General features: G+C 41.2%; 2 protein-coding genes across 4 annotated transcripts; one reads left to right on the top strand and one right to left on the bottom strand.

The window, feature by feature from the left end:
- Positions 1–1,409: 1,409 nt before the first annotated feature.
- Positions 1,410–16,582, bottom strand: LOC132983661 (upstream stimulatory factor 2). 3 transcript variants are annotated; one of them, XM_061050079.1, is made up of 11 exons: positions 16,402–16,580; positions 15,885–15,925; positions 15,512–15,618; positions 14,061–14,180; positions 13,148–13,301; positions 9,525–9,612; positions 6,993–7,031; positions 5,039–5,097; positions 4,599–4,693; positions 4,380–4,508; positions 1,410–3,494 (listed from the first exon to the last, which is right to left on the bottom strand). In XM_061050079.1, exons 1-11 carry the CDS (start codon positions 16,434–16,436, stop codon positions 3,405–3,407), a joined length of 957 nt encoding a protein of 318 aa, XP_060906062.1. In that variant the 5' UTR covers positions 16,437–16,580; the 3' UTR covers positions 1,410–3,404. The 3 variants fall into 3 exon arrangements, with proteins under 3 accessions (XP_060906062.1, XP_060906063.1, XP_060906064.1); XM_061050080.1 differs by lacking the exon at positions 6,993–7,031 and having other exon boundaries at positions 16,402–16,582; XM_061050081.1 differs by lacking the exons at positions 15,512–15,618; positions 15,885–15,925; positions 16,402–16,580 and adding an exon at positions 14,319–14,528.
- Positions 16,583–18,981: 2,399 nt separating this feature from the next.
- On the top strand, positions 18,982–25,652 carry etfb (electron transfer flavoprotein subunit beta). The gene is made up of 7 exons (XM_061050078.1): positions 18,982–19,126; positions 21,424–21,582; positions 22,056–22,214; positions 22,327–22,389; positions 23,328–23,486; positions 23,673–23,887; positions 25,076–25,652. Exons 1-6 carry the CDS (start codon positions 19,073–19,075, stop codon positions 23,841–23,843), a joined length of 765 nt encoding a protein of 254 aa, XP_060906061.1. The 5' UTR covers positions 18,982–19,072; the 3' UTR covers positions 23,844–23,887; positions 25,076–25,652.
- The last annotated feature ends 338 nt before the right edge of the window (positions 25,653–25,990 follow it).

Raw genomic sequence — 25,990 nt, 5'->3', positions numbered from 1 at the left:
CCGGTTAAAAACTCCTCTCCGGGGCTTTAATTTTGAGGAAATTATCTGCACTTAGAGGAAAAAGATAAATAACCTGAACACTCTTCAGTATCCCACGTCTGTTATTTTTTAGACTTCTTTTACAAACTGATTTCCGTTAACTGTTAACTCTGCATGCCTTTCTTTGGAGAGATCTTACAGACACACAGAGACAGACAGACAGGCAGGCAGAGTACGTATGTCCCAATCAGGGACGTTTGTGGGATCAGAGATCAGCCACCTCAAACAGAGCCAGGGACAAACAGACGCCTGCCTGGCTACCTTTGAGTGTGTGTGCGCGTGCGTGTGTGTGTGTGCGTGTGTGTGTGTGTGTGTGTGTGTGTGTGTGTGTGTGTGTGTGTGTGTGCGTGTGTGTGTGTGCATGTGTGTGTGTGTGTGTGTGTGTGTTTGTTTGAATGGCAGCTGACAAGCCTGGAGACACTGAGGGAGTGACAAAAAAAGAGGCAAATCCAGCACATAATGTCATTCAAACGAATACTGGTTGAATACAAGTCTTTAAATAGATTTCGTATTCCTGCGTTCAGTATTCCAGTGAGCATTTTGAAGATTATCTAAATCATGGCTGCTTCCTCTTAAGGAACAGCAGAATGATGCTTAAAAGCCTCGGCCTGCAGAGTCAAAACCAATCTCACTGAGGGCTTAGATACGCCTTTCATCATCATTGATCTTCCTCACCCAAGGTGCCCTCTGTGTGTTCTAACTACTTACTGGTTTCAATTTAACCAGTTGGGTTGATCAATCGATTGAACTAAAGAGTTCTCCAAGGTCACATGATCCTCCAAGTGAGTTGCTTTTTTAAATAGAAGATGCCCTAAAATTTGACTTCTGCAACATCAGTAAACCGTTAAATTGCACAGTGAAGAAAGCTCGAGTGGAAATTGTGCACAAACTGGTCAAACCAATGACCTCTCCTGTCAGGACATGTATGTACATATAGATCTTTTTTTTTTTTTTTTTTTTAAGAGGGTCATCTAAACTTGGTCAAGAACCAATATGGGGGCAAATCTCAGATAGCCAACGTCACAAGGAAATTCTGTTGTTCATCAGGATTAGACGACATCATAATAGTCTTTCCCAATCTCTTACGTTACTGAAAACATGAACCCTGCTGATGCTAAAAAGTTGTATTAGAAAGAGAAATACTACTTGCAATAATACTTCTAAACACCAAAATTCAGCACTAATGAGCTAAACTGTAAATAAAGGCTTATGAGCCATATTTCACACAAATCTATAACAGCTTAGAAGACATCCTGCGAGATAACAGACAGTAATACACAAGGTTCTGTAAACAGACATGAATATTTTTTTCCCTATATGTTTAAGGTCTAAAGAAGCACACTGAGCCACAGACAGAGTCCATAAAGGTCATTAGCAAGTGAAAGTTTTATTTTCCACTTTTTTTTTTTTTTTTTACTTATAAAAGATGTCTTACAATCTAACCTGAGAACATTGCAGCTGCTACAGAGAGAAAAGGGAGTCTTTTTTTCTTCCTTTTGCCATTTCAAAAAAAGAAACGAAAGAAAAAAAAAAAGAATTAGCCACAAGTGACCTTTCATTTGTGAACATCCATCTTCCCAAGCATTATTCATGCCTTCACATTTCTCTGCTCTCCTCTCACCGAGGTGTTAAAAAATGTCTCCTGCAAAACATCTATCATTCAACTTTGGCTGAGAGCCGCGTTTGATGGATCAGACACTTAAACTTTTCCTAACAGGTTTGAGTCCAGCAGTGGTAGCAGAACAGCACTTCTAAAGCACAAGCTGTTAACTTGCACTGTCTGAGATATTCAAATGAGATCATCTAAATTTTGCCAGGGGTCTGAGAGTTGGTTTTGCTTTGCTGGATCCTGAGCTGTTGACACAGAAAGAAGAAACGGTGCTCCGATAAGTGGCTCTGAATCTTGAGATCTCTCTCATCCAATTTCACTCTCATCGCCCGGAGCGGAACAAAAACACATCATGTATATTCATTCACAAAACCATCAACAATATTAATATTGGCTTCCGCTGTTTGTACAACCAATTACAGTTTACTTATTGTTCGCCTGAGTGGGTGGAGAAGTATGCGAGTTGTTCCTGCTTTCAAACTATTTCCTCTCGTACCCGGAGAGCGAGTCGTGCTCGGCTAAGAAGTGCGACAGAATTTGTGTGTACTCCTTTTCCACAGTGAGCAGAGAGTCTTTGAGTACCACTCTCCAGGGTGCCTCCTCCTCCTCCCCTCCCCCCCCCCCCCCCTCATCCTCTTGTGCGTTGAGCTCCATTTGAAGTGTTGCAATACCAAAATAGAGCAAACAGCTTGAAAAGGAACATGTGGGGATTGTTCGTATACGCACTGAGATGCCGGTAAATCACACGTGAACAAAAGATGGAGGAAAAACCGCAACACATGGATGAAGTTTGTGCAAGAGTTGGAATTTACAACGCCTTCCTCTCGAGGCATGCTGGGTAATCAATTACCTGCATGCTCCAAACTTGCAATGTAAAGAGCTGGATCTTTTATAAGTGATTCTGTTGACATTGATGCCCAACAATTCAAGTACACCACTCACTTTTTTTCATCTCAAGCTTAAAGATTGCACACATCATTATTATAACAGAGGGCCTGCATGAAGTTAATGAGTTATTGATTGTTTGCTCCCAGAGATAATCTGCTCTAATACTCTGTAACATCTGTATTAGAACATGAGACGTCATATTTACATAAATCAGCACAGAGCCGTGGCTTGTTCGTCCTCTGGTCCAGATGTGTGTGTCACATTATTTCTGTCTGCAGAAACGTTATGTTTTGCATAATTTTGATGATTTCTCGCTTAAAAATTCAACCGGCTTCTCTTGGGTGAATGAGCTGCAATGTAACTGGTCTCCATCGAGGCTTCTGTCAGCAAGCGGACTAATAAATTAAAGCATCTAAAAACAACATAATACAGAAACCCCAAAACATCAGAAACAAACAGAATAAAAGCAAAAACTAAGTCAAAATGAATAACTCTGAGGGAAAGAGAACAGACAGGGATCAAATTAAATGACAAACATCATAGTCCATGAGTGAGGCTACATAAATACAAAACACAGTTCAGCAGAGGCTCTTTTTTTCATAGCTTGTGCTAGTGAAGCAGCACTCTCCGATGGAGGTGAGTCGGCATATTTCTGCTGAAGGTGGTAATCTCAAAAGGGTTGGAACAGTCAAGTACAGCCACACCGGGCTAGTTAAGGAGCCGTGACCTGGGAACTCGGGGAAGGATGCGTTCACTACAAAGAAAGTCTGTGTCCTTCTTTCTCCATCATCTCGCCTTCTTTTCCACCACCGTCATGCCTATCTCTGAGCGGCTGTGCCCCTCCCTGTTCTTTATGTTTGTCTCTGATTCACTGCGGCGGCGTCTCTCCAACCATCTCGATGCCGTGCTGCTGGAGTTGCGCTCGCAGCAAAGCATTCTCATTCTTCAGCTCTTCAATCTTAAAGAACAAAGGGCAAAAAGAAAAGAAAAAAAATCTCATTATCAACAACTTCATCCCTGTGACAGCTTAATATAGCTCCGAGTTTACAGACCAAACTTTTCCCGTTTGAAGACTCAGAGTGCTGGCTGTGTGTGTAATGTACACACAGAGCTATTCAATCCCTGGGATTAAAGAGTGGTATGTGCAGCCCTTTTCAAAGACAGCCCTGTCCACAACCAACTGGATTATCAAATCTTGAGGTGTGTCATCTCCACTACTTTTTCCCCTGGGTGCACTCCCAATTCCCTTCCTCCCCGCTGAGGGGCTGGGGAGGACAGGATATTGAGCTTTGAGCATCAGAATAGGAATATATTGTTGAATGCCTTGCAGGCCTGGGATTCAATGGAGAGATGTGGCAGCCTCAGAGCTGCAAGATTTCACAATACTTTGAGTGCATTAGCATGCAGTTAGCTCTCACATAACCCCTGTGTATTTTATTCCCACAGTTTCTCAAAGCGCTGCGTTCAGGTAACACTTCCCATTATATGAGAGCAAACTCTCTGATCCTCTTTGTCAGGCTGTGATGATCAGCTATAGAGGCTGATGTGTCGGGGGGTTTGTTTTGGAGAAAAGAAGATGCATGCGGAGCTGAGTGAACTTCATGCTTCTGAGACTTCAGTGAAAGGAAGTTGCGGAAAAACTCGAAAGAAAACTATTCAACGCAGTGACAATCTTCAGAGACACATCTGGAGCAAACTATGACTATGCAAACGATGTGACTTAACACCTCAAAGGAGAATTTTAACATTATCATTCATAGACCTTCTTTACACATTACTCAAGTCCTTGAAACTTCACGCTTTATGTAGATATTTGAAGAACAGCACAGATTGACATTCATACCTGCTGCCTGCACAGCTCGTTGTCCACTTGTATCCTCTCCACTTCCTTCAGACTCTCCTGCAGTCGCTGGTTGCTTTGCCTCAGCTCGCGGATGTAGTCACAAGCTTTAGACAGGATGCCTCCTTTGCTCTAAGAGGAGATAAACGGTGACCATTTTTTAAAACGAGAAACTTGGGACAAAATTAAGCTGAAGAATGGGAGTCAAGTTAAACTTCTTACAGCTCCGGTCTTGGTGCTGTCAATATTGCAGTCTGGGATGATCTTGGAAAGCGTGACAATCCAGTTATTGATTTTGTCTCTTCGCCTCCTTTCAACTGGAAGGTTTAAAAAGCGAGTGTTTAAAATACAAGCAGCATTTCCTTATTTACTTGTATTTTTAAATTGACTGATCAGTGGTTATTTGGTCTAAAGAATCAGGTTTTCATTCCCTAGTTCTTGTCATGTCAGTGGATGCACTGTAGGTACCAACTACTGCCCTACTTTGATGGCTCAACAGCAGCCTCTAGTGGTCAGTCTGAACATGTGTGTTCTTTATAAAATATTTTCAAAGGGCTTTAGTGTTTTTACTCAAATAAAATTGCTCCATTCTGGCACCACAATGCATTGTGTTGTGCTGTGTGTCGTGAAATCAAAAGCCACAATCACAGCTAATTACCCACCTTCATTATGCTGCGCTCTCCTCCTTTCATCTCTTGGCGTTCGCGGTCCATCCATTTTCCTGCAGACAGACGGGAAATAAAAACACTTTTCATACAAGACAATATCTCACATTTCTGACCAACAATCAGGCACGAATCCAAACCAGCAAATTCACCTAATCCTGGAGCTATTACAAACTATTCATCACTTTTATCTTCTAGCTCAAGGCTTTAATAGGCACTCGCCATTACCGGTGAGCACTACTTTTTTTAAAAGGGTCTCTAAAGTTGTGTAGTGCCTTTTGGTGGAAATACTGAAGCTGCTTATGCAGCAGTGCAGACACGCTCACTGGCCTGAAGCTGGGCGCCCTCGACTGGAATTCTGAGACCCGTCTAATCTTTTTTTATTCTTGCTGGCTGTCCTCTTCTCAGGTGCGGCCGTAAGGGAACTCTCTGCTTTATTATGCTGTAAAATGACTACACTGTAGAATCCCAGATGCTGTCTGTTGGAGTCTGGACGCACGGCTAATGACACGACTGTCTCTTGTCTCCCCTTAGGTATTCTGTTAATTAAGTCCCTGAGACGTGACAGGGAGACTTATCCAGCCGCCCACCTCGGCATGAACAGGCCAATAACACACCAGCATATAATTATTATGAAGGTGGCCTACTCAATATCTCCACCATGTTTCAGTGCCACTAATGGAAAAGATAATTAAAACCTCACTCAAACTATTAAAAAGGACTAATAAACCCTGCAAAAGAACAGAACATTTCAGACAAATGTCTCACTCTCTAAAGAAAATGCTCTCCGTGCACTTTTTAGAACATAAAATCACCCTGTAAGGTCATTCTTGTTGCTCGTCTGTCCCTTTTCTCGACACAACTTCATTTTACGACAGTCAATTTGAGACCCATCAACACAACTCAGCCTCTGATATCTCTGTTTGAGATAGTCAGCCAAGCCAAACTGCAGTCTCACTTGTATCTCAACACATCTTAATGGGATTTCAGCTTCATAATGGATTCAGCCTAACAGTACTCTTAGGCAAAGTGTGGAAAAAAAGTGGGGATGACTGTATGAATGACTAAATATTCAGGCCTGAAGGAATGTCTTCCCCAAACCCCGCCCCCTCCACAACAACTTGTAAAAGGCACGGCACACCTCATCCAAGTCGACACTGAGACTTTTTATTGGCAGAGAGGTCTAGAAAACTAGCAGGATGCAACATCGTTTCTTGAATGGAGGAAAGAATGGACAAAGTTTGAATAGTCTTGTACTGATCCTCTTTCTTCTGCCTCCCCTATCACTGGACTTTAGTATGAAACCAAAGCCGGCCTTTATAGAGCCTAAGTTTATATTTATCCACAATCTCTTTCAGTGGATTAATTGAAGATGATGATTAGTATCCATTACTTTCTCATGTGCAGATAATTATATTAAACAGATACATTGAAATCAAAATTAAAAGGACTCCACATTGGTTTTGTCTCAATATTAATACCAAGATCTAGAAGTTCAGACTGCTCAAATTATTTTCAAACTAACTCCCTCAAAACTAGGCTAAATGAGTGTAAAACTCCAACAGATTCGACCGAGGACACTCTGAGAATTACACTAAAATAAAAGTGTGGAGCGAGCCATTCCTTTCCAGATGGAGAACAATGACCTAATTTCTAAGTCCTAATGGAGAAACGCAGGCTGCCACAAGCACGACTACCAACAATGGATCAGGGTCAGCACTGAAGAGACGCTACATCTGTGTCTCACACATCAAGAGCGGGGAGAATCACCAGGGACTTATGGGGTGGGGGGGGGGGGAGAAGTAGGGAGGGCAGAGAGAGAGAAAGAGAGAGAGAGAAGGTTTGTGTGCTTCTTCTCTCTTCTTGTGATCTCATTTGATTAGTTCATTTGCTGTGGAAATGTGTGTGTGTGTGTGTGTGTGTGTGGGACAAATGTGGAAACTTTCCTCACCAGTTTAAACCTTCCTGCTGCAGCAGCTCGTTTTCATCTCTGCGAACGGCAGATAGGGTGGCAAGTTTTCATTCACATCACTCACATGTCAACCATAATATCACTGTTCATTAGCTCACAACTTAAATATAACTCTCAGACTCGAGTCAAACATCATAAATTATTCATGTCAGAGAGAATAAATAGAAACAAACATATTGCAGATAGACATTCTGAGAGATGAAAGGAGAGAAAAAAAATCACTTTGTATTTCAACACATGGTAATGCAGATGTACTCTTCAACAAAGCTCGTTCTTTACCCTCGACTGGGAAGCAGTCTGTTGATATGCTGTGAATATAAAGCGACATCAGAGCTGCAGCTAAAATTTGATGCAGATCCAAAACTTGCCTATAACGCTGCTGCCCACAACAAAGGAGTCTGAAATCTTTGACAATGTTCTTGAAAAGCACAGTCAACATCCTCGTTGTTACTCGCAGTATTTGGACTGAGGCAGACACTCGATAAAAATCAAAGGCGGAGATAATTACAAGTGTCTGTCTACTGTTTGTGTTCTCTTTATATGAATCACTTTTCAAAACAGGAGCTCGTATTCTGCCTTCATCAACCTGTGTTAGTAAGTTGTGTTCGCAGTGACTCCATTAACCAAACGCTTCCAGCTGAACAACGATAATGCAGTCAGTTTCACGAGTGAAAGGTTAAGTATAGGTCTGCTGGGAAATAGAAGGAGTATTCACTGAGGTCAGCGCTAACTCAATTGAATTAATGGGTCATATGTGTTCGTTTTGGGTGACCTAACAGACAAATGGCTGTGCTTGTCTTTTACCAAACAAGGGAAAAAACACAGTGAACATGACCTTAAAGGAAATGCATTTGGAAGCATATAGACGTGTGTGTTGTGGCTCTAAATGAGCTCAGCATCCAAAACAAAGCTGGCTGGAATTCCTTCTTCTGATTAAGTGTCTGTGCTAAACCAGAGCCGGGCTGCTGTCACGACATTAAAGAGACAACTCAGTGGGTCTTTGCTCAGGTGAACCCGCTGATTACCTTAATAACCTCAATCACCAGCGTGCGGCTAACAGTTGGAGGGAGAGTCTGAGACGGATCCCTTGTGAAGCATGATTAGAAGGAGGCCTGCTGCTAGTTTTAGAGATGAGTAACTGAAGATTTTGGAGGAGAAGGAGAAAACCTTGGTATAAAAATAATAATATTTCGTAGCAAACTGAGGAGAAGGATGAAGAAGAGTCCCTGGACGGACTCAGAGTGTGCATAAAAAGGTCAAGTTTAAGAAAACAACAACTACAGTAGAGCTTCATGTTAGGTAAACCCAGCCTCATGGTAGATTTGAATAAGGATGACAGCTGTTGAATAGTCACAAGTCTATGTAACATCCAATTATTTATGCACTGGTGAAATCTAAGTGCTGGTTCAACTGGTTTTGGTCTTTTATCTCTCATAACGTGATCACAACTTTCAATTCTTTTTTTTTTAAATCACATGTTTTAAAACTACACAATATCTGGTATTTTATGATCGAAAGGATTTAAAAAAGGTCCAAAGCTTTAAAAAACAAAAACAAACACAAGTCAGGGCTTATTTTTTATCCAAAGCTTCCCCAGGCAAAAAAGAGAGAGCAGCAGTGGTCCATTGAAATTCACAGTTCGCTTTAAATAGATCATGAATTATATTTGAATGCGTCTCTACCAACTATTCAGGGACAACTGAAGAAACTGTCTAAATTGCTCAAACACATTGGCAACGTTTCACTGATTTGTGCAATTAAGACAGTCTGCAGGAGTTTGCATGCAATGTCTGTTAATTAAAAACAAGAAATTACACAATTCTGGGAGCCTCAGACTTGTATTTTTGTTGCTGTGGCATGGACACAGGTGTTGATATTTGTTGTTTTTAACGAGTATCGTATCAAAGTTTGAAATTCTAGTTTTGTGACAACTGTAATCTCTTGACAACACCGGTCTTCTAAACATCAAATCCCTGCCCTTTCCTTTCCTCACAGTTGTACCTCTTCCTCAGCCTCCTCCTGCATTAGCATTTAGATTTAGGTGAATTCTAAAGCTTTGTTCACTGCATATTTGTTGATGTTCATGTAAATGTCGTGTATCCCCAGGTTTGCCAGGTGGGGTTCTTCAACTGAGTGTAGTCTTCGTCAAGCTGGTGCACATTTGTTCTGGAGCGTTACCGGAGCAGACCCACACTGACAGACTTCGTTTTTGGTTATTGTGCTACTAAAGAGTCTTAATGAACCTGGCCTGATTAAAATGACTCAGAATTAATTAACGGCTGTGAATTGCTCTGGACATTAATAGGTTCACTTCAGACTCTTAGCTAAAATTAACCTTCAAACTTTAAGGAATTTGCAACTTGTCTTCTAAAATATTTAATTTAAGAGGCATCTTCATGAAGAACAACTGTAGCGTTCTGCAAGAACTGAGCAGCAGTGACTTTGTTTTCAATCAGAGCTGTGTCTTCTGCTGTAATATCCCAAACAGTAACTGACAGATCTGATACTCACGCAGGGTAGGGCTGTGTGCGTGGGGCAATGGTCCGCTGTGTGCCAGTCTGAATGACATCCGGGGGGGTCATCATCACATAAAACTGACCTGCAGAAGACAGGGAGGTCATCAGTGAGCATTCAAACTAAAAAATGAAGCAGGGCAACAAATCATGAAAGACCTGCTCCGCTGCTGCGATGAAATATCTAACAAAAACAAGAGTGTCAAAAGGAACCTCGTCAAAACCTCAAATCCACATGAGCGCAGACAAAACACAGTGTTTGCACTGCAGGAAGCCCGCACATGTACAACTGACATGTAGACAGAAAACCTAACAAGACTCCCTCTCCAAGCTCCGGAGACATTCACCACAAAAACTAAAATCACAATTTTTGAGAGAAGAAACTCCACTGCAAGGCAAGTAGGAGCTGTGTCTTTCAGAGCAGCAAGGCCTGTGAAATAAAAACAACCCATCTTGTTCCTGCGGGTCAAAGACGGCCAAACTTTCCACAGCACACACAGAAACTCACCAACACAAGTTTCTTTCTGCCATTTTAAAATAATGAAAACCCTAAAAATGAAGGTCCTGCTGAAGTTTACATGCATATCAATCACAGAGTTCCATCATAGTAATGGGGCTCATTAGTTTCAGTTCCTCAAAAAATAAGCAAGTAATTTATCTTCCTTGTTCTGAATTCCGAACAATATGATTAAATGCATCATCCCAAAATCTCAGTGAAAGAATAATTAGGATCATTTTTAGTCCTAGCAGCTTTTTGTTTATCCCCTTCAAAAACAAACTCATAATGAGGGGTTCCCGTGTCAATTCAGCAGCTTTACTTGCTTGTTCCTTTTCAATTTCTTACGACACACCAAGTTTATTTTGTTGCAAATACAACCCAACATTTTAGGATTCATATAGGCATTCAATCCTATTGGAATCTTCTTTAATTGAGTTGCCTCCCTCTGTAAACTCAAACTGTGGAAGAATCCTCTTTGCAACAATAAGACAAAACCAGAACATGATCATTGCACATGGATGACACTCACTCACCAGCCGTGCTGGATCCAGTCCTGCCAGAGCCCAGTGCTCTATCCTCTACTATCCTTCAGCTCATAGGAGATGACAGCTTGTAAAGCACTCTCCACCACCTACACCCTACAGTGCACTCCTCAGCCAGTATGTCATGGCTGCTTAAACTGCCCCGGGCTCACAGAGGAGAGAGAAAGCAGCTCTCTTCCTCCTCCAAGGCCCTGACTCTAGCTGTGACCCACAGTAAAGAAACCTCATGGTCCTCTTTCCTTTCTGTGGCATCAACAGGGAGCCACTCAAAACACCCTGAAGAAAAAACAACAAGAGCCAGAAATACACAGCTTTTTCTGTGGTCTTCTACCTGTACAATTTATGAGGGAGGTGTGTCAAACACTATTCAATCTCCTTAAGGATGTCTGACTTATGTGTGTGTGTGTGTGTGCGCGCGCGCGCGCATGTGTGTCATGTGATGCCAGAATAACACACAATGCTCAGTGAGAGAGAAAGGGACATGCAGAGTGTGAGGATGTGCTGCATTAGCCTGACAAGCTAAGTGTTAGTAATAAATGCTATACATTAAAGTAAATGCTAAAGTGGATCTTTTCAAAAACCCCAAAAGGACCTTCCTTACTGAAGGAAGACGATGACCTTGTATGAACTTTTATGATGCTTGTTCGTCACAACGTTCTGCTGGGAAAGATGCTCTGGGTTTATGAGCCAGATTCTTCTTGCTGAAACGTGTGAGCGTTCAGCTAAAGGGCAGGGCAGATGGTATATTGCTATGAACTGCTGTAGTGCCATGTGCTGGTACTTGTGCAGGATGAAATTTGTGTCGTGTTACAGCCTCAAACATCGGAGAAACATCGTTAAAAGCTATTGTAAGCTACATTTGTTTTGTAGCCAGACCTGCTTGCCTGGAGAGCCGCAGCAATTTAATCCAATCTACGACTCGACTCATGGGCAAACTATCTGGAAAAATTCCTTGAAATTTCTAAAGCAAAAAGGCCAAATAATCTCAACCTCAGCTTCTTAAGTTAGGTCTTTCTGTTCTTTACGTTTCACATATGACAACAGATTGAATGTTTTTCGCTTCTCAACTCTGGGTTGGACAAAACATGAGAATCAAAGATATCATGTCCGCTCTGACAAAGTTCTTAAAGGCCTGAGTCCGATAACAGTGTTTTTTGGACGGGGTGGCAGCGCCTCGTAACCTCAGTTTCAGAAGGCATCTCATTGGCCCTGCCGTATTCCTTCATTATTATGATTGGTCTCTGTGAGGGAGAGTGACATGTTGAGCTACATGCTGAATGCTGAAAACAATCAACTGCATTTGTTTTAAATCAAATGAAGACTTATTGCAGCCCCAGCAGTGGCTGAGTTCAAGTGTGTTTTTCCTCATTTGGCCATGCAGCATGTCACAGAGTATTTCTACTTACCACTAACTTTATACTAAGCTATTCTGATATATGAGTAAAGTTTGTGGTACATGACAGTACAAATATGGAATACATCAAGTACAGTAACCTTGATTCCTGTCTATTCTTATAGAATTGCTTCTTTAAAAAAGTATTACATATTATTCGTGCTGGCACTTCCCTGCCAAAGCGAAAAATGTACCTTGAATTTGGCACGTGGCATGTGCTGATAGCCTTCCCTGAGCCCAGGCCTCATATATTGTACATAATATAGATTTATGGCTACAAGCACTTCTCTTTTAAAAATGGATTACAAAATATCAGATTACTTCAGACTGGATGATAAATAAGTACCACAACACCAGCACCACTATCCAGGCGCAACACTTTCCTTCCTGTCAGATAATACAGATGCTCTCCTTAAACTGGAAACCAGTTTTTCAGACAACCGTTTGCCTGAACAGGCAGATGCTGGTTGTCTATAACACAGCCACTTCCTTCTCTCTAGGTCAACCAATCTCTAACCACAACAGGCCCACAGAGTTCACGAGTCTCCTCTGGCTCACCAGCATGATACCACAAGGACAGTTAGCGCGAGGACATATGGCCGTAAAGAGGAAGAGACGCCGAGTGGGAGGACATGTGACAAAAAGCGACCAGTAAATATGATCAGCGTGACTATTTTCATAATGGCAGCTGATGGTATATGACTCGTGTCATTTCCAAACCTTTTAGAGGAAGAATATTTAACCATTAAAAATGACCAGAAAGACAAATGTGAAGAAATAAAAGTTGGACTTGTATGACATCTTTCATTATTAAAAAGTGAGCAACACCGAAGGTATTGTGCAGAATAGGAATGTCCTACAACACTCATTTTTCAAAAGTGTGGAGGCACTGCTGGGAGAAATTCTAAGTGCACCTGTATCACAAATCATATTTCAATCACAGAGTCCAGCCAAGGAACATCATTTCCAAAATCCAGTGCTTCATATGATCCTACTTTCTTTTTAACATCAGCCAAAGCTGCAGGGATCATGGTTCATTTATGAGAGCTGAAATGGGAATTTTTTCTCTCTCATTAGAGAGCTCTGAGTCTGCACACACTTCTGCTTGTCATTGATAATAAAACCTAAATTAGCCGCACAGCACTGTTGCAGGTTTCAGCCCAAATTAAGTGTGAGAACTGACTCACCCCCTGCCTGTGTGAGTGTGGGGTCCGCGGCGGCCTGCACAGACACAGTCCCGTCGCTCACTGCGGTTGCGGGGAAGTAAGCAAAGCGGGTCTCCCCTCCCACCGCCTCTCCTGCTGGGCTTCCTCCATTACTGAAAGGGTTTTGGATCACTGCCTGTGACGGATAAGAAACAGAAAGAGAGACGGAGGAAAGGCTTGAACAGGTAGCAATGGAGCAGTCACAGCAGGTAAACGCACACCTCAGTCTCTGTCAGACTCAATACTGGTTCCCCCCCCCCCATGGACCCCCAAGCAAGACAAAGTGCAGTTTGACAACGATGATAAAAAAGGAGGGATAAAAAGGAGTAGCAGTGATCTTGTTAGCAAAGATAACAGCAAGGTCAGTCCGTCAGTGTTCTGTAAATGAAAACTAATTTGGTCTGTTCTCGTTCTCCTGGAAGGACAAAACCCTCTGAATTTGGATATGAACATTATTATTGGATTTTTTGCCAAAACAAAACTGCAGCTGTATGTTTTTCTCTGAGGGGTAGACGTCAGGCTCGGACACATGCTTCACTGTTTATGCTGCTTTGCTAGTTTGGTTCGTCAGAATAACTTGCAGCTGTAATCACAACTGAGTAATATGTCACTAAGTGAAATGGTATGACTCATTCACATGTTTGTCATTGCTTTTGGACAGCATTAGACTTCTGTGGCATTGGCTATAGAAATCAAACTGTGTATACAGAGACAGTACTAGTAAAATGGGTTCATTGTTATTTTTTTAAGGGGGACAGTTGGAATACAAAAAGCTGAACAATTGCAGATTTGATTCTTAAGACTGTGTAATTACTTTACAGATAAAGCATGACGTTTTCAAACAGTCCATAAAAGCGCTCGCTAACAACGTAATAAAAGAGGGAGATTTTGGTACCTGAGCGACAGCCTGAGGAGCCCCAGTGAAGGCGGCTGTAGAGACAACGCTCACTGCTCCTCCTCCATCATCTCTTGTTTCGAGCTGCTGGTCAGTCACCTGAACAACACGATATGTCACCTGCAAGGTGAGAGAGAGAAGCACAGGTAAAAGACAGAATGAAATGGGGGAAAAAGCCGAGCAAACTGTTTTTCTTTTTTGTGAAAAAAAAAAAAAAGACCCTGTGACAAATATACCTTAAACATAACAAAACCTTACCTGACTTGTAGATTTGTTTATCATATCTATTGCTTCAGTCCAGCAAGCCTTTAGTTTCTGAAGACGTAGTCCTAATCTCAGTGGCGTATTGATCTCACTTGAGACACATTCGGAGGCGTAAGCATTTGTTGCTGGCTGTTACGCACTCGTGTCTCAGAATGTGCTTGATTCAATTTTAAAAACAAGTTGAGAAAATGAGCCTGTATGTTCCAAGAATCAGTATTTGTATTCCTCCATCATGTGACTCTCCTCCTGACTGACATGTGACAGCAGCCCCGCGCCAATCCAAGACCAGACTGTGATCACATGATCGCTCACGCTAGTCGTGTTTACAGCCAAATGAGCCACATGGATCACTGGCTTAATTCCCTCCAGTGTAAATCATCCAAATACGGAAAAACTAACTTGAACAACTTCTTTCTAATCAATTGATTTGCTTCCGTGTCCCATTGTCCATCGCTGACCCCCGGATCTTAAACTGAATTAACTCGATTAGTGGATGGCGAGGAGACACTTTTGACAAAAGGTCTCCATCCAATCATGGGACTAGAAAAAGAAAAACACACATTCATACCTTCAGGCAATTAAGAGCCTGCCATCCTCCTGACTTTTCTTTGGAAAAGAGGGAGGGAACCAAAGCGGTCGGTGAAAAACAAAAACGATAACATTCCCAGAGAGTGTCAATTTACACCAAATAAGATTGTTCATGAGATCGTTGTCTTACTGCCAGGTGACAACATTAACAACCTTCTAATTAAACAATTCTGACTAATGAATACATGCAACGGTTAAGAACAATCATAATCTCATAAATGCTTTGCAATTCACAAAGCATGGGAACAAATCCTTTTAACCAGATAAATCAATATAGAAAATTAAATGCTATCCGAATATGGATCTGCAAGAACGCCTGTTGTTTTTTGTTCAAAGGGACATTTGAAGTACCTCTGGCTGTTTGTGTTTTCTATGGTAATGATGATGATCAGATGTTGTACCTGTCGTGCGTGGTTGTGCCTGTCGTGCATGGTTGTACCTGTTGTCATCACACTTCAATAATTCCGACTGCTATGATGCTAGTATTTCCTGTCAGAGGTTGATAAAGTGAACTATCTTTCCACCAGTCCTGCCTTAAAGCTGTATTCAATATGCCATTAGGAAAAACACTATGACAATTGAGTCCACTGGTTACATACCTGACCGCCCTCAGTGCGGAACTGATACTGTATGTTGTGGTCTCCAAACGCAGCAGCCTGCTGCACGCTGGCGATGGTGACAGCTGTGTGCTCCTCTCCTGTTCCGTCTTGGTGGGAAAAGAGGCGAGATAAGAAAGTTGTGACTATTAAACTAACACAAATAACAATTTAAAAAAAAATACAGCAACGAGTCTGCTGCAGATAATAAACTCAAGTATATAAGTTTCATTTGCAAAAGCATTGTTGTGTCATTCACCCTACAGATTAGAGAAAGCAGTGTTTGCTTCTGTAAAGCTGAAACCTTCTTGCTTTTGGCTGCACAAGTTGTGAAGTTGGGATATGCACAAATGGTGTAACTGAAGAAGTAAATTACCTTCAGATGTCTGGACAACTTCTTCTCCTGGCTTTTCTTGGCTGCAAACCAAAACACACAAGTGATAAAAACAAACTACGCAAACGCTTCATATGGACAACATTACTCAAATTAATGACAATTAAACGTGTTTTAGCTGATGGCAAACTTACACAAGTAGAAGACAATACAATAGCAATATGAAAAAGCATTGCTAGTGTCCTCGGATTACCTGCAGTTGCTGACAACACAGTTGTTTGTTTTAAAAGCTAGCTGAAGCTACCTTAGCTGATGTACTGTCATTAGCTAATTATTATCATGTTTTGAACAACTGGACATTGTTTTTGTGGCTTTTGAATACTCCGCTGTCCAGGTGCAAAGTCGTCCACCCCTGTTACCAACTTAACCACTGTGTTTTTGAATTCGTTTTAACATGTTTTTTTGGGGTCAGGCCTTGTTAAGCGTCGTAAACTAGCTGTCTGTGTTAGCATGTTGTTGCTAGCTTGTCCCGGTTAGCCATTTTGACCGACTCCGTTACCTTGCGTTGTCCAGACTCGGTTCAAGCATATCCATCAGTGTTAGAATAAAAAGTGATATTCGGTGTCACAGGCGGAGATGGAAGTGCTGATCACGGGAACAAACACTCGGGTCATGTGAGAGAGACAGCCCAGGACACGTGAGGTGCGGCTCGGTGTCGGAGTTAAAATGGAGGCCGATGATGATGAAGCAGCCCGGAGGAGGATTTTCATCTCACCGGAGACCACCGGGGTCATCAGGATCACACCACACCGACTGTCTTTATCCCTTATGTGAGACGACAAACCCGAGGAACATTACTAGCCGCAAATTATAAGTACGATATCGGTCATCTGAGGAGAATATAGGAACAAAAACGGAACATTAAAATGTAAAACAAACATTACGCGTCCTCTGGGTTACATCGGTGTTCAGTTTCTTTATAAAATTAGGCTTAATGGTCAGACAAGTATTATATAAAACGTTTATAGGCCATGACACATAAACATTATTGTTATTTATCCCCAGAGATAGACGACTTGAGGCGCCTTGTAAAATACAATTTCTGTTACATCCCTCTCCAAACACTATTAAGTTTCTGATTGTTTTGGTTTTATTTGTTGGGGTCATTTCTTCTTTCTTTATATTGTTTTTCTTTTTTTTTAACATCAACTTTGAATCACTTGATAATGGTATTTTTAAAACTCGCCTCAAAACACATTTTTTTACTCAATTGCTTTTAATGTTCAGTAACCCGTTTGTTTTGGTTTTATTTGTTGGGGTCATTTCTTCTTTCTTTATATTGTTTTTTTTAAACATAACTTTGAATCACTTGATAATGGTGTTTTGAAATTAGTGGCGATTAGTGGTGTTTTTAAAACTCGCCTTAAAACATATTTTTTACTCAATTGCTTTTAATGTTCAGTAACCCGTTTTGTTTTTTAATTGTTGTTATTCTTGTCTGTTACTTTTTAATGCTTTGTTTCTGCAATGTTCAGCACTTTGGATAAATCAATGTTGTGTTTAAAGTGCTATATAAATAAAATTGATTTGATTTGATTCTAGAGTATGCACAAACATTAAATCCCTTCAACCACCATCTTTCTTTTCCCACTCCAATAAGGATAATTCCTCTTAATTTTCCTTTGGTAACTTTCACTGACAAACTTTGGTTTACACAGAAAAAAATGCATGGGACACCTAGCAGGGAAGAGAGCGTTAGTACTATCAGATCGGGCTCCCTTATGGAGGTTTTCTACTGTCATAGCAAAATGTGCACAATTTGAGGTGCTGCTGTGATGTAAGGTTTGTCAGCCCTTGGGGGGCCCACTATTGGCCTGGGACCCGAAGCAGTTGCCTGCCTTGCCTTTTGAAAAGCAGCGCCTCTGTTTGAAATGCTATTAAGTTTATCATTTATTCAGCAAAGTTATCTCTCCCATCATTAGACTACATAAAAATGGCAAAGAGATCAGTGGTGATTTTGGGTGGTCTGTTTTACAACATTGAAAGTATTTTATTCACCTTATGAAAAGCAGAGAAGAGAGATACAGAAAGACTCTTCCCAGTGTAATGCAAATAGAACTCAACAGCACACCATGATGACGGAATAGCCTATCTAAGTGATCTAATATAATAGACCCCCCTCTTGGTGGCTCCCGACCCCCATTTTGGAAACAATTGTCATAGACATTTTAATTAAAAAGTCTGATGAATAGAGAATTTATTGTAGAAAGTATTGCATCCGTTTTTAACTACTTTGGTGGGCCTTTTGTTCTACTACTACATCTACTATGTTGAGGCTTTAAATGTTACATTATTGTAATTTAAGATATTAACAATGACATTGTCATTTTGAAGTGGCCATATGGGCGGTGAAAAACATTGATTCTTGTTCTTTGATCTCTATCATGTAATCAACCTCTCTGTCTTTTAATTTACATAAAGATGCACAAAACAATTAAAGAGAATGGAATGAAGGAAGAAGAAAAAAGGCACAAGACTGAGCAAATAATGTAAAGACAAAAAATTTAATATTTTTGTCAAAACAAAAATGCTTTTGTTAAAAAAAAAAAAAAAAGCTATTCAAAAATATTGTGACTTATTTTTTATTATTTCTTAATTTCTTAATATTTCGCTCACATTCAAAAGGGCATAGCCTGTCGTGATTTTGAAATCATAAACTGTGGTCGTCGAAAAGTTATTTGACAGGTGTCATTTGAAGACTTTACAGCTATCACCGTTTGCAGTGAACTTTCCCCCACTCAAAGCGGAACGTTTCTTTTTCGGGGTTTGTTTCCGTCTCATTTTTGATAAGCACCAGAATAAACACAGGTGAATCGTCCTAATACACACGGATTTAATAGTAATTAATAATAGATAGAAGCCATTAAATCTGTTCTACCGTCTACCTTCTTCTTCCGCAAAATACTTCATAAGTTTATCGTCTTTGGACCACGAAATCAACGACACCGACTGAGTGTTTGATGAATTTAGAAACAATTAAAGACGCTACAGCCAATCAGTGACGAGATCGCTCATTCCTGTTAGCTTCTCATTGGCTGCAGCGGTAGGCGGTCCCCCCTCGCGTTACTCCCCTTGGTGTCACCGTAAAATAATTCCGACCTCTCCTCCTTGGGTGAAGGTTCATTGCGGTGACTCTTTCGCTTTAGTAGCTATCAATCGTTTCAGCTACCATGTCTGGCCGCGTTCTCGTTGGAGTTAAACGTGTCATTGACTATGCTGTTAAGGTAATATTCGACTTCTTGACATTTTCGCGTTAAAATACATTCCCGTCTGCTCTTCTTCACTTGACTTTCTGAGTTCTGCTAGCTGTCGTTAGCCTGCCGATCCCAGCTGGCAGTGTCCCACTAGCTAAGGAGCACAACTACTTTACTGTACACATATTTGAGAAGTATGTGTACGGCCTGAAGCAAAACACTTATCTCAGCATGCAGCATGACGCACTATTTAAAAAAAAAAAAAAAGAAAAACATTAAGCAACAATGCAGTGTATAATTTCCTCCATGGTACCTGAGTTAGTGTCAGGCTGCTGTTTTCGTGTTTTGTAACCTCATGTTAGGCTGAACAATTGTGCAACTCCTGTTAAGAATAATTAATCGGCATCTTTAACAAGGAGCCTGTAGGGAAATGGTGCATTCACTTTTTTTTTTTACGTCTCCTTGAGGTGAAAGCACAACACCTTAATACACATGTTTCTGCAGCTGTTTCATGTAACAGCAGGAACAGTCCTGCTGCAGCTGCCTGTAGCAGGATCTGTTCAGTTTCAGTGCTGACACATTATTTACTCTCCTCAGACAGTCGAGCAGACTGACAGTCATCTTAGATTTAAATATGATGATGGGTCAGGATGTACCTTTTTGTTTTTATTTCATGCTGTACAGAGGTAAACAGTTATCTTATGTTAACTTTAATGTCCGACTGAGTCTTCTAAAATCAGTATGACATGTGTGATGTTGGGTCGATTGTTTAATAGCAGAGGATTTTTTAAACGATTCAGTCGTTGCCATAATAAACGTCTTAAACTGGATATTCTTCATTTGTACAGTAATATTATACAAGTGAATAGACGTGGTGGCCGGACGTATTTGTGGACCCTCTTGTTCATATTGTCTGACCCTTTGTTTAAATGATAATCATAAAGTTATACTATCAAAAATAATAATAATTATAAAACACCAACTTGTGGCAAAAATCATTAGGGAAGATGTATTCTGTTTTGACAGGGTATTTCCCCCGTGATCAAGAAATATTCTCTGAGTCTGAAGTAGAAGAACTTAATTGGTACAACTGGCACATGGCTATGACAGTCACCTCTTCATATGAATTTAACATTTTGATGTGGGCCGGGCCTTGTCACCTAAAATTAGCACAAGTACCAGCCGGGACTATTGCTCTCACTACCGAACATGTTCAAATCTCTTAAGCTCGTCAGCCAGAGTTCCAAAGTCTCAAGGAAAGCCTTCTCATAACATTTGAGGCTGAACTTTTTTATTTTCCAGATTACTAATTTCACACCCTGAGGGGAAGCTCTCCTCTATAATTTTGTAGTAGAAAGGAATGCTTAGCAATAACAGGTGAGGGTAGAGTCTGCAAAAAATGAACACACAAAAAGTCAACGTACAATCAGCCAGCTACAGGGCTCTGTTTTACATTTATTACTAAATGCTATTATACGATTTGGACATTTTTCTGTTGGGGTTGACTGATTATCTCCCTGATTGATTATTGGGGCCAGATATTCAGCGTTCAGCTGATTTTCTGTGCCAGTGTTTTATTTTATGTCGGCCAAAAAAAAAGAATTATTTTTAAAAAGTGCGCTACTTTGGCTCCACTGCAGTTGTGTCTTTCCCTTCTGGGTCTTTTTTTAACTCACCTCTCTGTCTCACCCATTGTCCTGCCTTCAAAACGTTCTGATTTGCTCGACGCCACACAAGTAATAGCCAGTCAACACTGAAGACTGGGTGCCACTGACATACTCAGAGACAAGAGCAGACTGCGGGCCTGATCACACAGGAACGTACAGCGCTTGCCATGCACTCGTCTCTGCTGCTGCTGATGCATTTTTGGGCGCGCATAGTGAACATTTTTCCCACTCTTCATCTCAAGATGTGGAGTCGCAGCGCTCGTCAGTGCCACAACCAAGTAGGAGGCTTTACCTCTGCTTTGAATCAAAAAAATAGCTCAGCTCCTAGTCTATCAGCAAAGCATCGTGGAGAGCTCTACTTTCCCAGACGCCTAGCTCAATGTGTCTCTGTGTGATTGGGCTCTTAAGATGGAGGAGAGTCTCTGGTTGAGCAATCAAACAAAGTCTTGTGTTGAAGTTTGTAATATTTTAAATTCTGAATGTTCACAGAAAGATTTACATTTTCACTGTAAATGCAAATTGGTAATCAGTATCACTATCACTAACACTAACATGTTGAATAAGTACTTGTGTCAGATAGTTTGCCAGAGAATTGATATAGATAGCTTGTTTTCAAGCACCCCTGCAGTGACTCTGCCCTGTGGTCTTCTTCCTCCTCAGATCCGCGTCAAGCCGGACAACAGCAGCGTGGTGACGGATGGCGTTAAGCACTCGATGAACCCCTTCTGTGAGATCGCTGTGGAGGAGGCGGTCAAGCTGAAGGAGAAGAAGCTCATTAAGGAGGTTGTGGCTGTCAGCTGTGGCCCACAGCAAGCACAGGTGGGTGAGGCGGGGTCGGACTTGGCACCCCTGCCTTTTTAATCAATGTCCCTCCTGAAATACAGTACGGTTTGGCAGGAAGCCTTCTTTTTGAAGAGTTCTTTCCAGGGGTTTCAACCTTTTTATAGTTTATCTTCTTGGCTTCAGCTTCATCTGAAATGTTTGAACGGGGAAAGGATGTCCCCCTCTTGAATTAGTGTTAATATAATTGAAGAAATGTTGATTTAATGAGTCATTATTGAAAAGCACTCATTGTACCCCGTCTGATCAGATACTTAGTTTAACAATAGACATTTAGAGGAAGCCATTGTCATTATAATAGGGATACATTTAACAAATCAGACATGTAGTTTATGTCCAACCACATCGCTGTTATAATTATCTGGTAACAAACTGTAATAGGGGAACATCAACAAGTTATTTTCATTTCCATTAATACAAGTTGTTTGACCCTGTACCTCTCCCTCTTTTAGGAGACCATCCGTACTGCCCTCGCCATGGGAGCCGACCGCGGCATCCATGTGGAAGTGAGTGGGAAGGACTATGAAACCCTGGGCCCCCTGCAGGTCTCCAAGATCATGGCTGCTTTGGCCAAGAAGGAGGAGGCTCAACTCGTCATCCTGGGAAAACAGGTAGAGTCATATCAGTCTCACAATTTCAGACGAGCTCAAACTTCCTACTCTCTTATCACGGTCAATCGACGCAAACATGACCTTCTTTAAGTGAGTCGTGTTGCTTTCTTAGGCCATCGATGATGACTGCAATCAGACAGGGCAGATGACAGCAGCCTTATTGGACTGGCCTCAGGTGAGTACTAACTGTATTTATTTTTATCAGGGCCTAGTAAAACCTGTCCCTGAAAAGAAACAGCCTGAGTCTAAATCTAAGTTGTTATTGTAAATTGGAATACATCAGGTTCTACTTTTTCCATTTGTTGTTATAAATAAGCGACATAGTGCTGATATCAGGCTGTGTTCCTGTCCTGGACGCCTTATCAAAGTAAGCAGAGGCTAGTTGGGGTCAGTGCGACCTGCAATGTTCAGTGGAGAGAGCAGGTTAAGGGCGGCTCAGACAAGAGAAATGAAGTTCCTCTGACTCACCAATAGATGGAGTACTTCGGTAATATGTTACAGCTCAGTCTGCAAGTTGAGCAGTAAAGCACATATTCAAATCTAAATCAGCTGATTTCTAAAAGGGGGCAATGGTTCAAATCTGTTCTATCATTCTTACTGACATGTTATTACCACCAGCCCTATGACCTTTCTCAGTTTATAGTCTGAGGACATCCCTCTGCCTGGATTAGTTGCAACAACAAAAAAACACACCAGCAGATGGGGCAGTTTTACAGTCTCATAACCTGAGCTGTGGTTCAGTGGTAGAGTCGGTCATCTCTCACCAGGAAGGTCAGGGGTTTGATCCCCGGCTCCTGCAGCAACATGTCCGATGTGTCCTTGAGCATGACACTTAACCCCAAGTGACTTTACAGAGCAGCCTCTGCCATCAGTGTGTAAATGTGTAGGTGTGACCTTCAGTGTAAAAGCGCTTTGATTGGTCAGAAGACTAGAATGGCGCTATACAAGCTCAAGTCCATTTACTATTTAAATAACCCCACAGTGGGAGAGAAGGGGGAGGAGTTATGATGCATGTGCATACTCTCTCTGTTTTTCAGATGGTCTTTTTTTTTTTTTTTTTTTTTTCATTTAGATTTTAATGAATTCATTTGTGCCCTTTTCTTTATGTTTCAGGGAACCTTTGCATCAGAAGTGGCGTTTGACGGAGACAAGATTAAAGTGGTGAGAGAAATAGATGGTGGCCTGGAAACCATAATGATCAGCTCACCTGCAGTGATCACAGCGGACCTTCGACTCAACACCCCCAGATATGCCACCCTGCCCAACATCATGGTAGGTAACAGGGTAATGTGACCAGAAAAGAAAAGGCAACGGACCCTTTAAGGGAAGCCTAAAGTTGCATCTATAACACATAATTTGTATTTTATTATGGTTTTAAAGAGCTCAGTGCTATTCACACAGACAGTTGTACAGAGTCTGCATAATACCCTTCTCTTGTGTGACCTTTTCTACTTTCAGAAAGCCAAGAAGAAGAAGATAGCTAACGTGAAGCCTGCAGACTTAGGGGTGGACCTCACATCACGGTTGGAGGTGTTGAGAGTGGACGAGCCCCCACAGAGAGAGGCGGGGGTGAAGGTGGAGACGGTGGACGACCTGGTTAGCAAACTGAAAGATGCAGGGAGGTTATAAAGCTTCAGGAGAATAAGCAGGGGAGCGCAGAACTGAGCAGCAGGGTGAGTGTCTCGGGATCCGTCAGACTGACTGAAACTAGATTGTTAAGAACAGAACAAGCAGATTCAGTATCAGATCAGTTTGCATTATGATCCGTAAAGATCCACTTCATTATGTCATATAGGGTGACAACTGACCGACTGTCTTAAACAATATTTATTCACTGCAATTTGGTATCACACTTCATCTCTTACTTTCTTTTCACCACTGTCGGACATTATTCCGCTCTTCCTCTTTTGCAATTAATTTCAGTTCACATCACCCTCATTCATGTCGTAAGCGAGGAGTCATTAAGTAGTGACACCATTAGCAGAGGCGCTGCTTGTCAACAGGCAAGACAGGCAACCGCTTGAGGCCCCAGACCAGCAGGGGGCCCCGAGGGCTCACAAACTTTAAATCCAGAGCTGTGGCCCAAAAAATTAGCAATGACAGTAGGAAACCTCCCCCTTTGTCAATGAATGTCAACTATAGGAGAGAAAAATAGAGGAAGAGGAGTAAGTGTCAGGACTGTGGAAGACACATAAGAATAGTGATGAACGCTGGTTGGAGGGCCCCCCCAATTATTTTTGCCTAGGGCCCAGACAGACTCTAGAATCGCCACTGACACCAAGAGACAAAAAGCCAAGGAAATCTGAGTGTCATATTTAAAAAAAAATAAATATATATATATATCATTATTTGGCACTAGCGATTCGTTAGTTGTAGCAAATGTGTCAGTACATTGCCGTATCAACATTTTGTCACACCCCTAATATTAAACGTTTGTGATATTAATGTATTTTTGGATGAGCAATAAGTCGAGTTTTGAATCGAGGTTTTCTAGGAAATGGGGGGTGAAATACTTCCTGAAAATGTGTAAGGTAAAACTGCCTTCCTGAAAAGTAAACATTAAACCTTCTCACATTTTCCTTTTTATGACTTTATACTTTTCAGGCTTCTGTTTTTATGCAGCACAGTAACCCTCTTATCATAACAGATAGAATTGCTATAGCTAGATTTGCCTGGAATATTAATATCATGATATCCTTTTTATCCCTTTCTCTTCAATCCAAAAAAAAAAAGAAATCTAATTAATTGCTTTGACAAAGAGCATTGTGTTGCTTGTGTGGATGAAAGCAAAACTAATTAAAGATTTTAATTGCAGCTCTTGTCTTGCTTTACATATCATACGTTCCTTTCTCTCCTCGCAGGACTCACTAATGAATAACTGGACTGTTTTAAATAAGCACGCCTGGAGGACTAGCTTATGCACTGGTCTAATCCCTCTGTTTGACTCTGTGGCTCCTGAGGATGTGCAGGAGGAATGAGACACACTGTCCTTCAGCAGACCCCACAGAAACACAAAGGATCATCTTGTCTTGTATCTACATTTTTAATTGACGAGTACACCTGTATAATATGCCATAGATCTAACTTAAGCAGACTTTATGCAACAACTGAAACCCAGAAACGTCCTATCATTCATGCTTCTGTTTGTATTGCAGTGTACTTTAAAGCCACCAGTGTGATGCATTTCATTTTTTTGTAAATGATATGTGTAAATATGGATCCAAACATGTGGAGATGATGATGTTCTTCAAGATGAGTGCTAAATCTACTGGTAATCTGTATAGTTTGTGTAACTGGGTTTCACTACTGCTTTGACGGTGTCCTTCAGGATGATCAAGAGACGATGATCAGAAATCAAAATGTAACCATAAGCGCCTCCATTCTCTGTTGATTGTACAGAACATTAAAATAAAGCAGCCAGTCTTTGTCATACCTTAACACACCTGCAAATGTCATTTTTCGCTTAAGTGTTTTGGAGAAGTTTAAATTGAACTGTACATCAATACTCAGGGTCTGCAGTTTGTGCTGAGTGGCTTTGCACTAATCTGAGGGGATGTTTTAACACTTACTCTGTGAAACATATAACTGAAAAAACTTGTGATTGAGCAACATCTTTCAAAAACAAACCAGGAGATAACCGTTATGAAAATGACACCCCACAGTGTGCAATCCTCAATATAACCATAAAGAAATTCAGTATGTTTAATGACAATTTGACTCATCATTATAAGATGTTTTGTCTTGTCCTGCATCCTTTCTCATAGTCTAGTTCAGTA

Source organism: Labrus mixtus, chromosome 11 (assembly GCF_963584025.1).
Source record: "Labrus mixtus chromosome 11, fLabMix1.1, whole genome shotgun sequence".
Lineage (NCBI taxonomy): Eukaryota > Metazoa > Chordata > Actinopteri > Labriformes > Labridae > Labrus > Labrus mixtus.
This window is presented reverse-complemented; position numbering and strand designations above follow the sequence as displayed.

What these genes read in the sequence shown, in the direction of transcription:
- LOC132983661 (XM_061050079.1), bottom strand. Translation starts at nt 16,436, where the DNA reads ATGGATATGCTTGAACCGAGTCTGGACAACGCAAG. An exon ending in CACACTCACACAGGCAGGGG is followed by an intron (nt 9,613 to 13,147) that starts GTGAGTCAGTTC and finishes TGTCTTCTGCAG; the next exon opens with GTCAGTTTTATGTGATGATG. An exon ending in ACGAGCTGTGCAGGCAGCAG is followed by an intron (nt 3,495 to 4,379) that starts GTATGAATGTCA and finishes TTGTTCTTTAAG; the next exon opens with ATTGAAGAGCTGAAGAATGA.
- etfb (XM_061050078.1), top strand. Translation starts at nt 19,073, where the DNA reads ATGTCTGGCCGCGTTCTCGTTGGAGTTAAACGTGTCATTGACTATGCT. An exon ending in GTGGCCCACAGCAAGCACAG is followed by an intron (nt 21,583 to 22,055) that starts GTGGGTGAGGCG and finishes TCCCTCTTTTAG; the next exon opens with GAGACCATCCGTACTGCCCT. An exon ending in CCACCCTGCCCAACATCATG is followed by an intron (nt 23,487 to 23,672) that starts GTAGGTAACAGG and finishes TTCTACTTTCAG; the next exon opens with AAAGCCAAGAAGAAGAAGAT.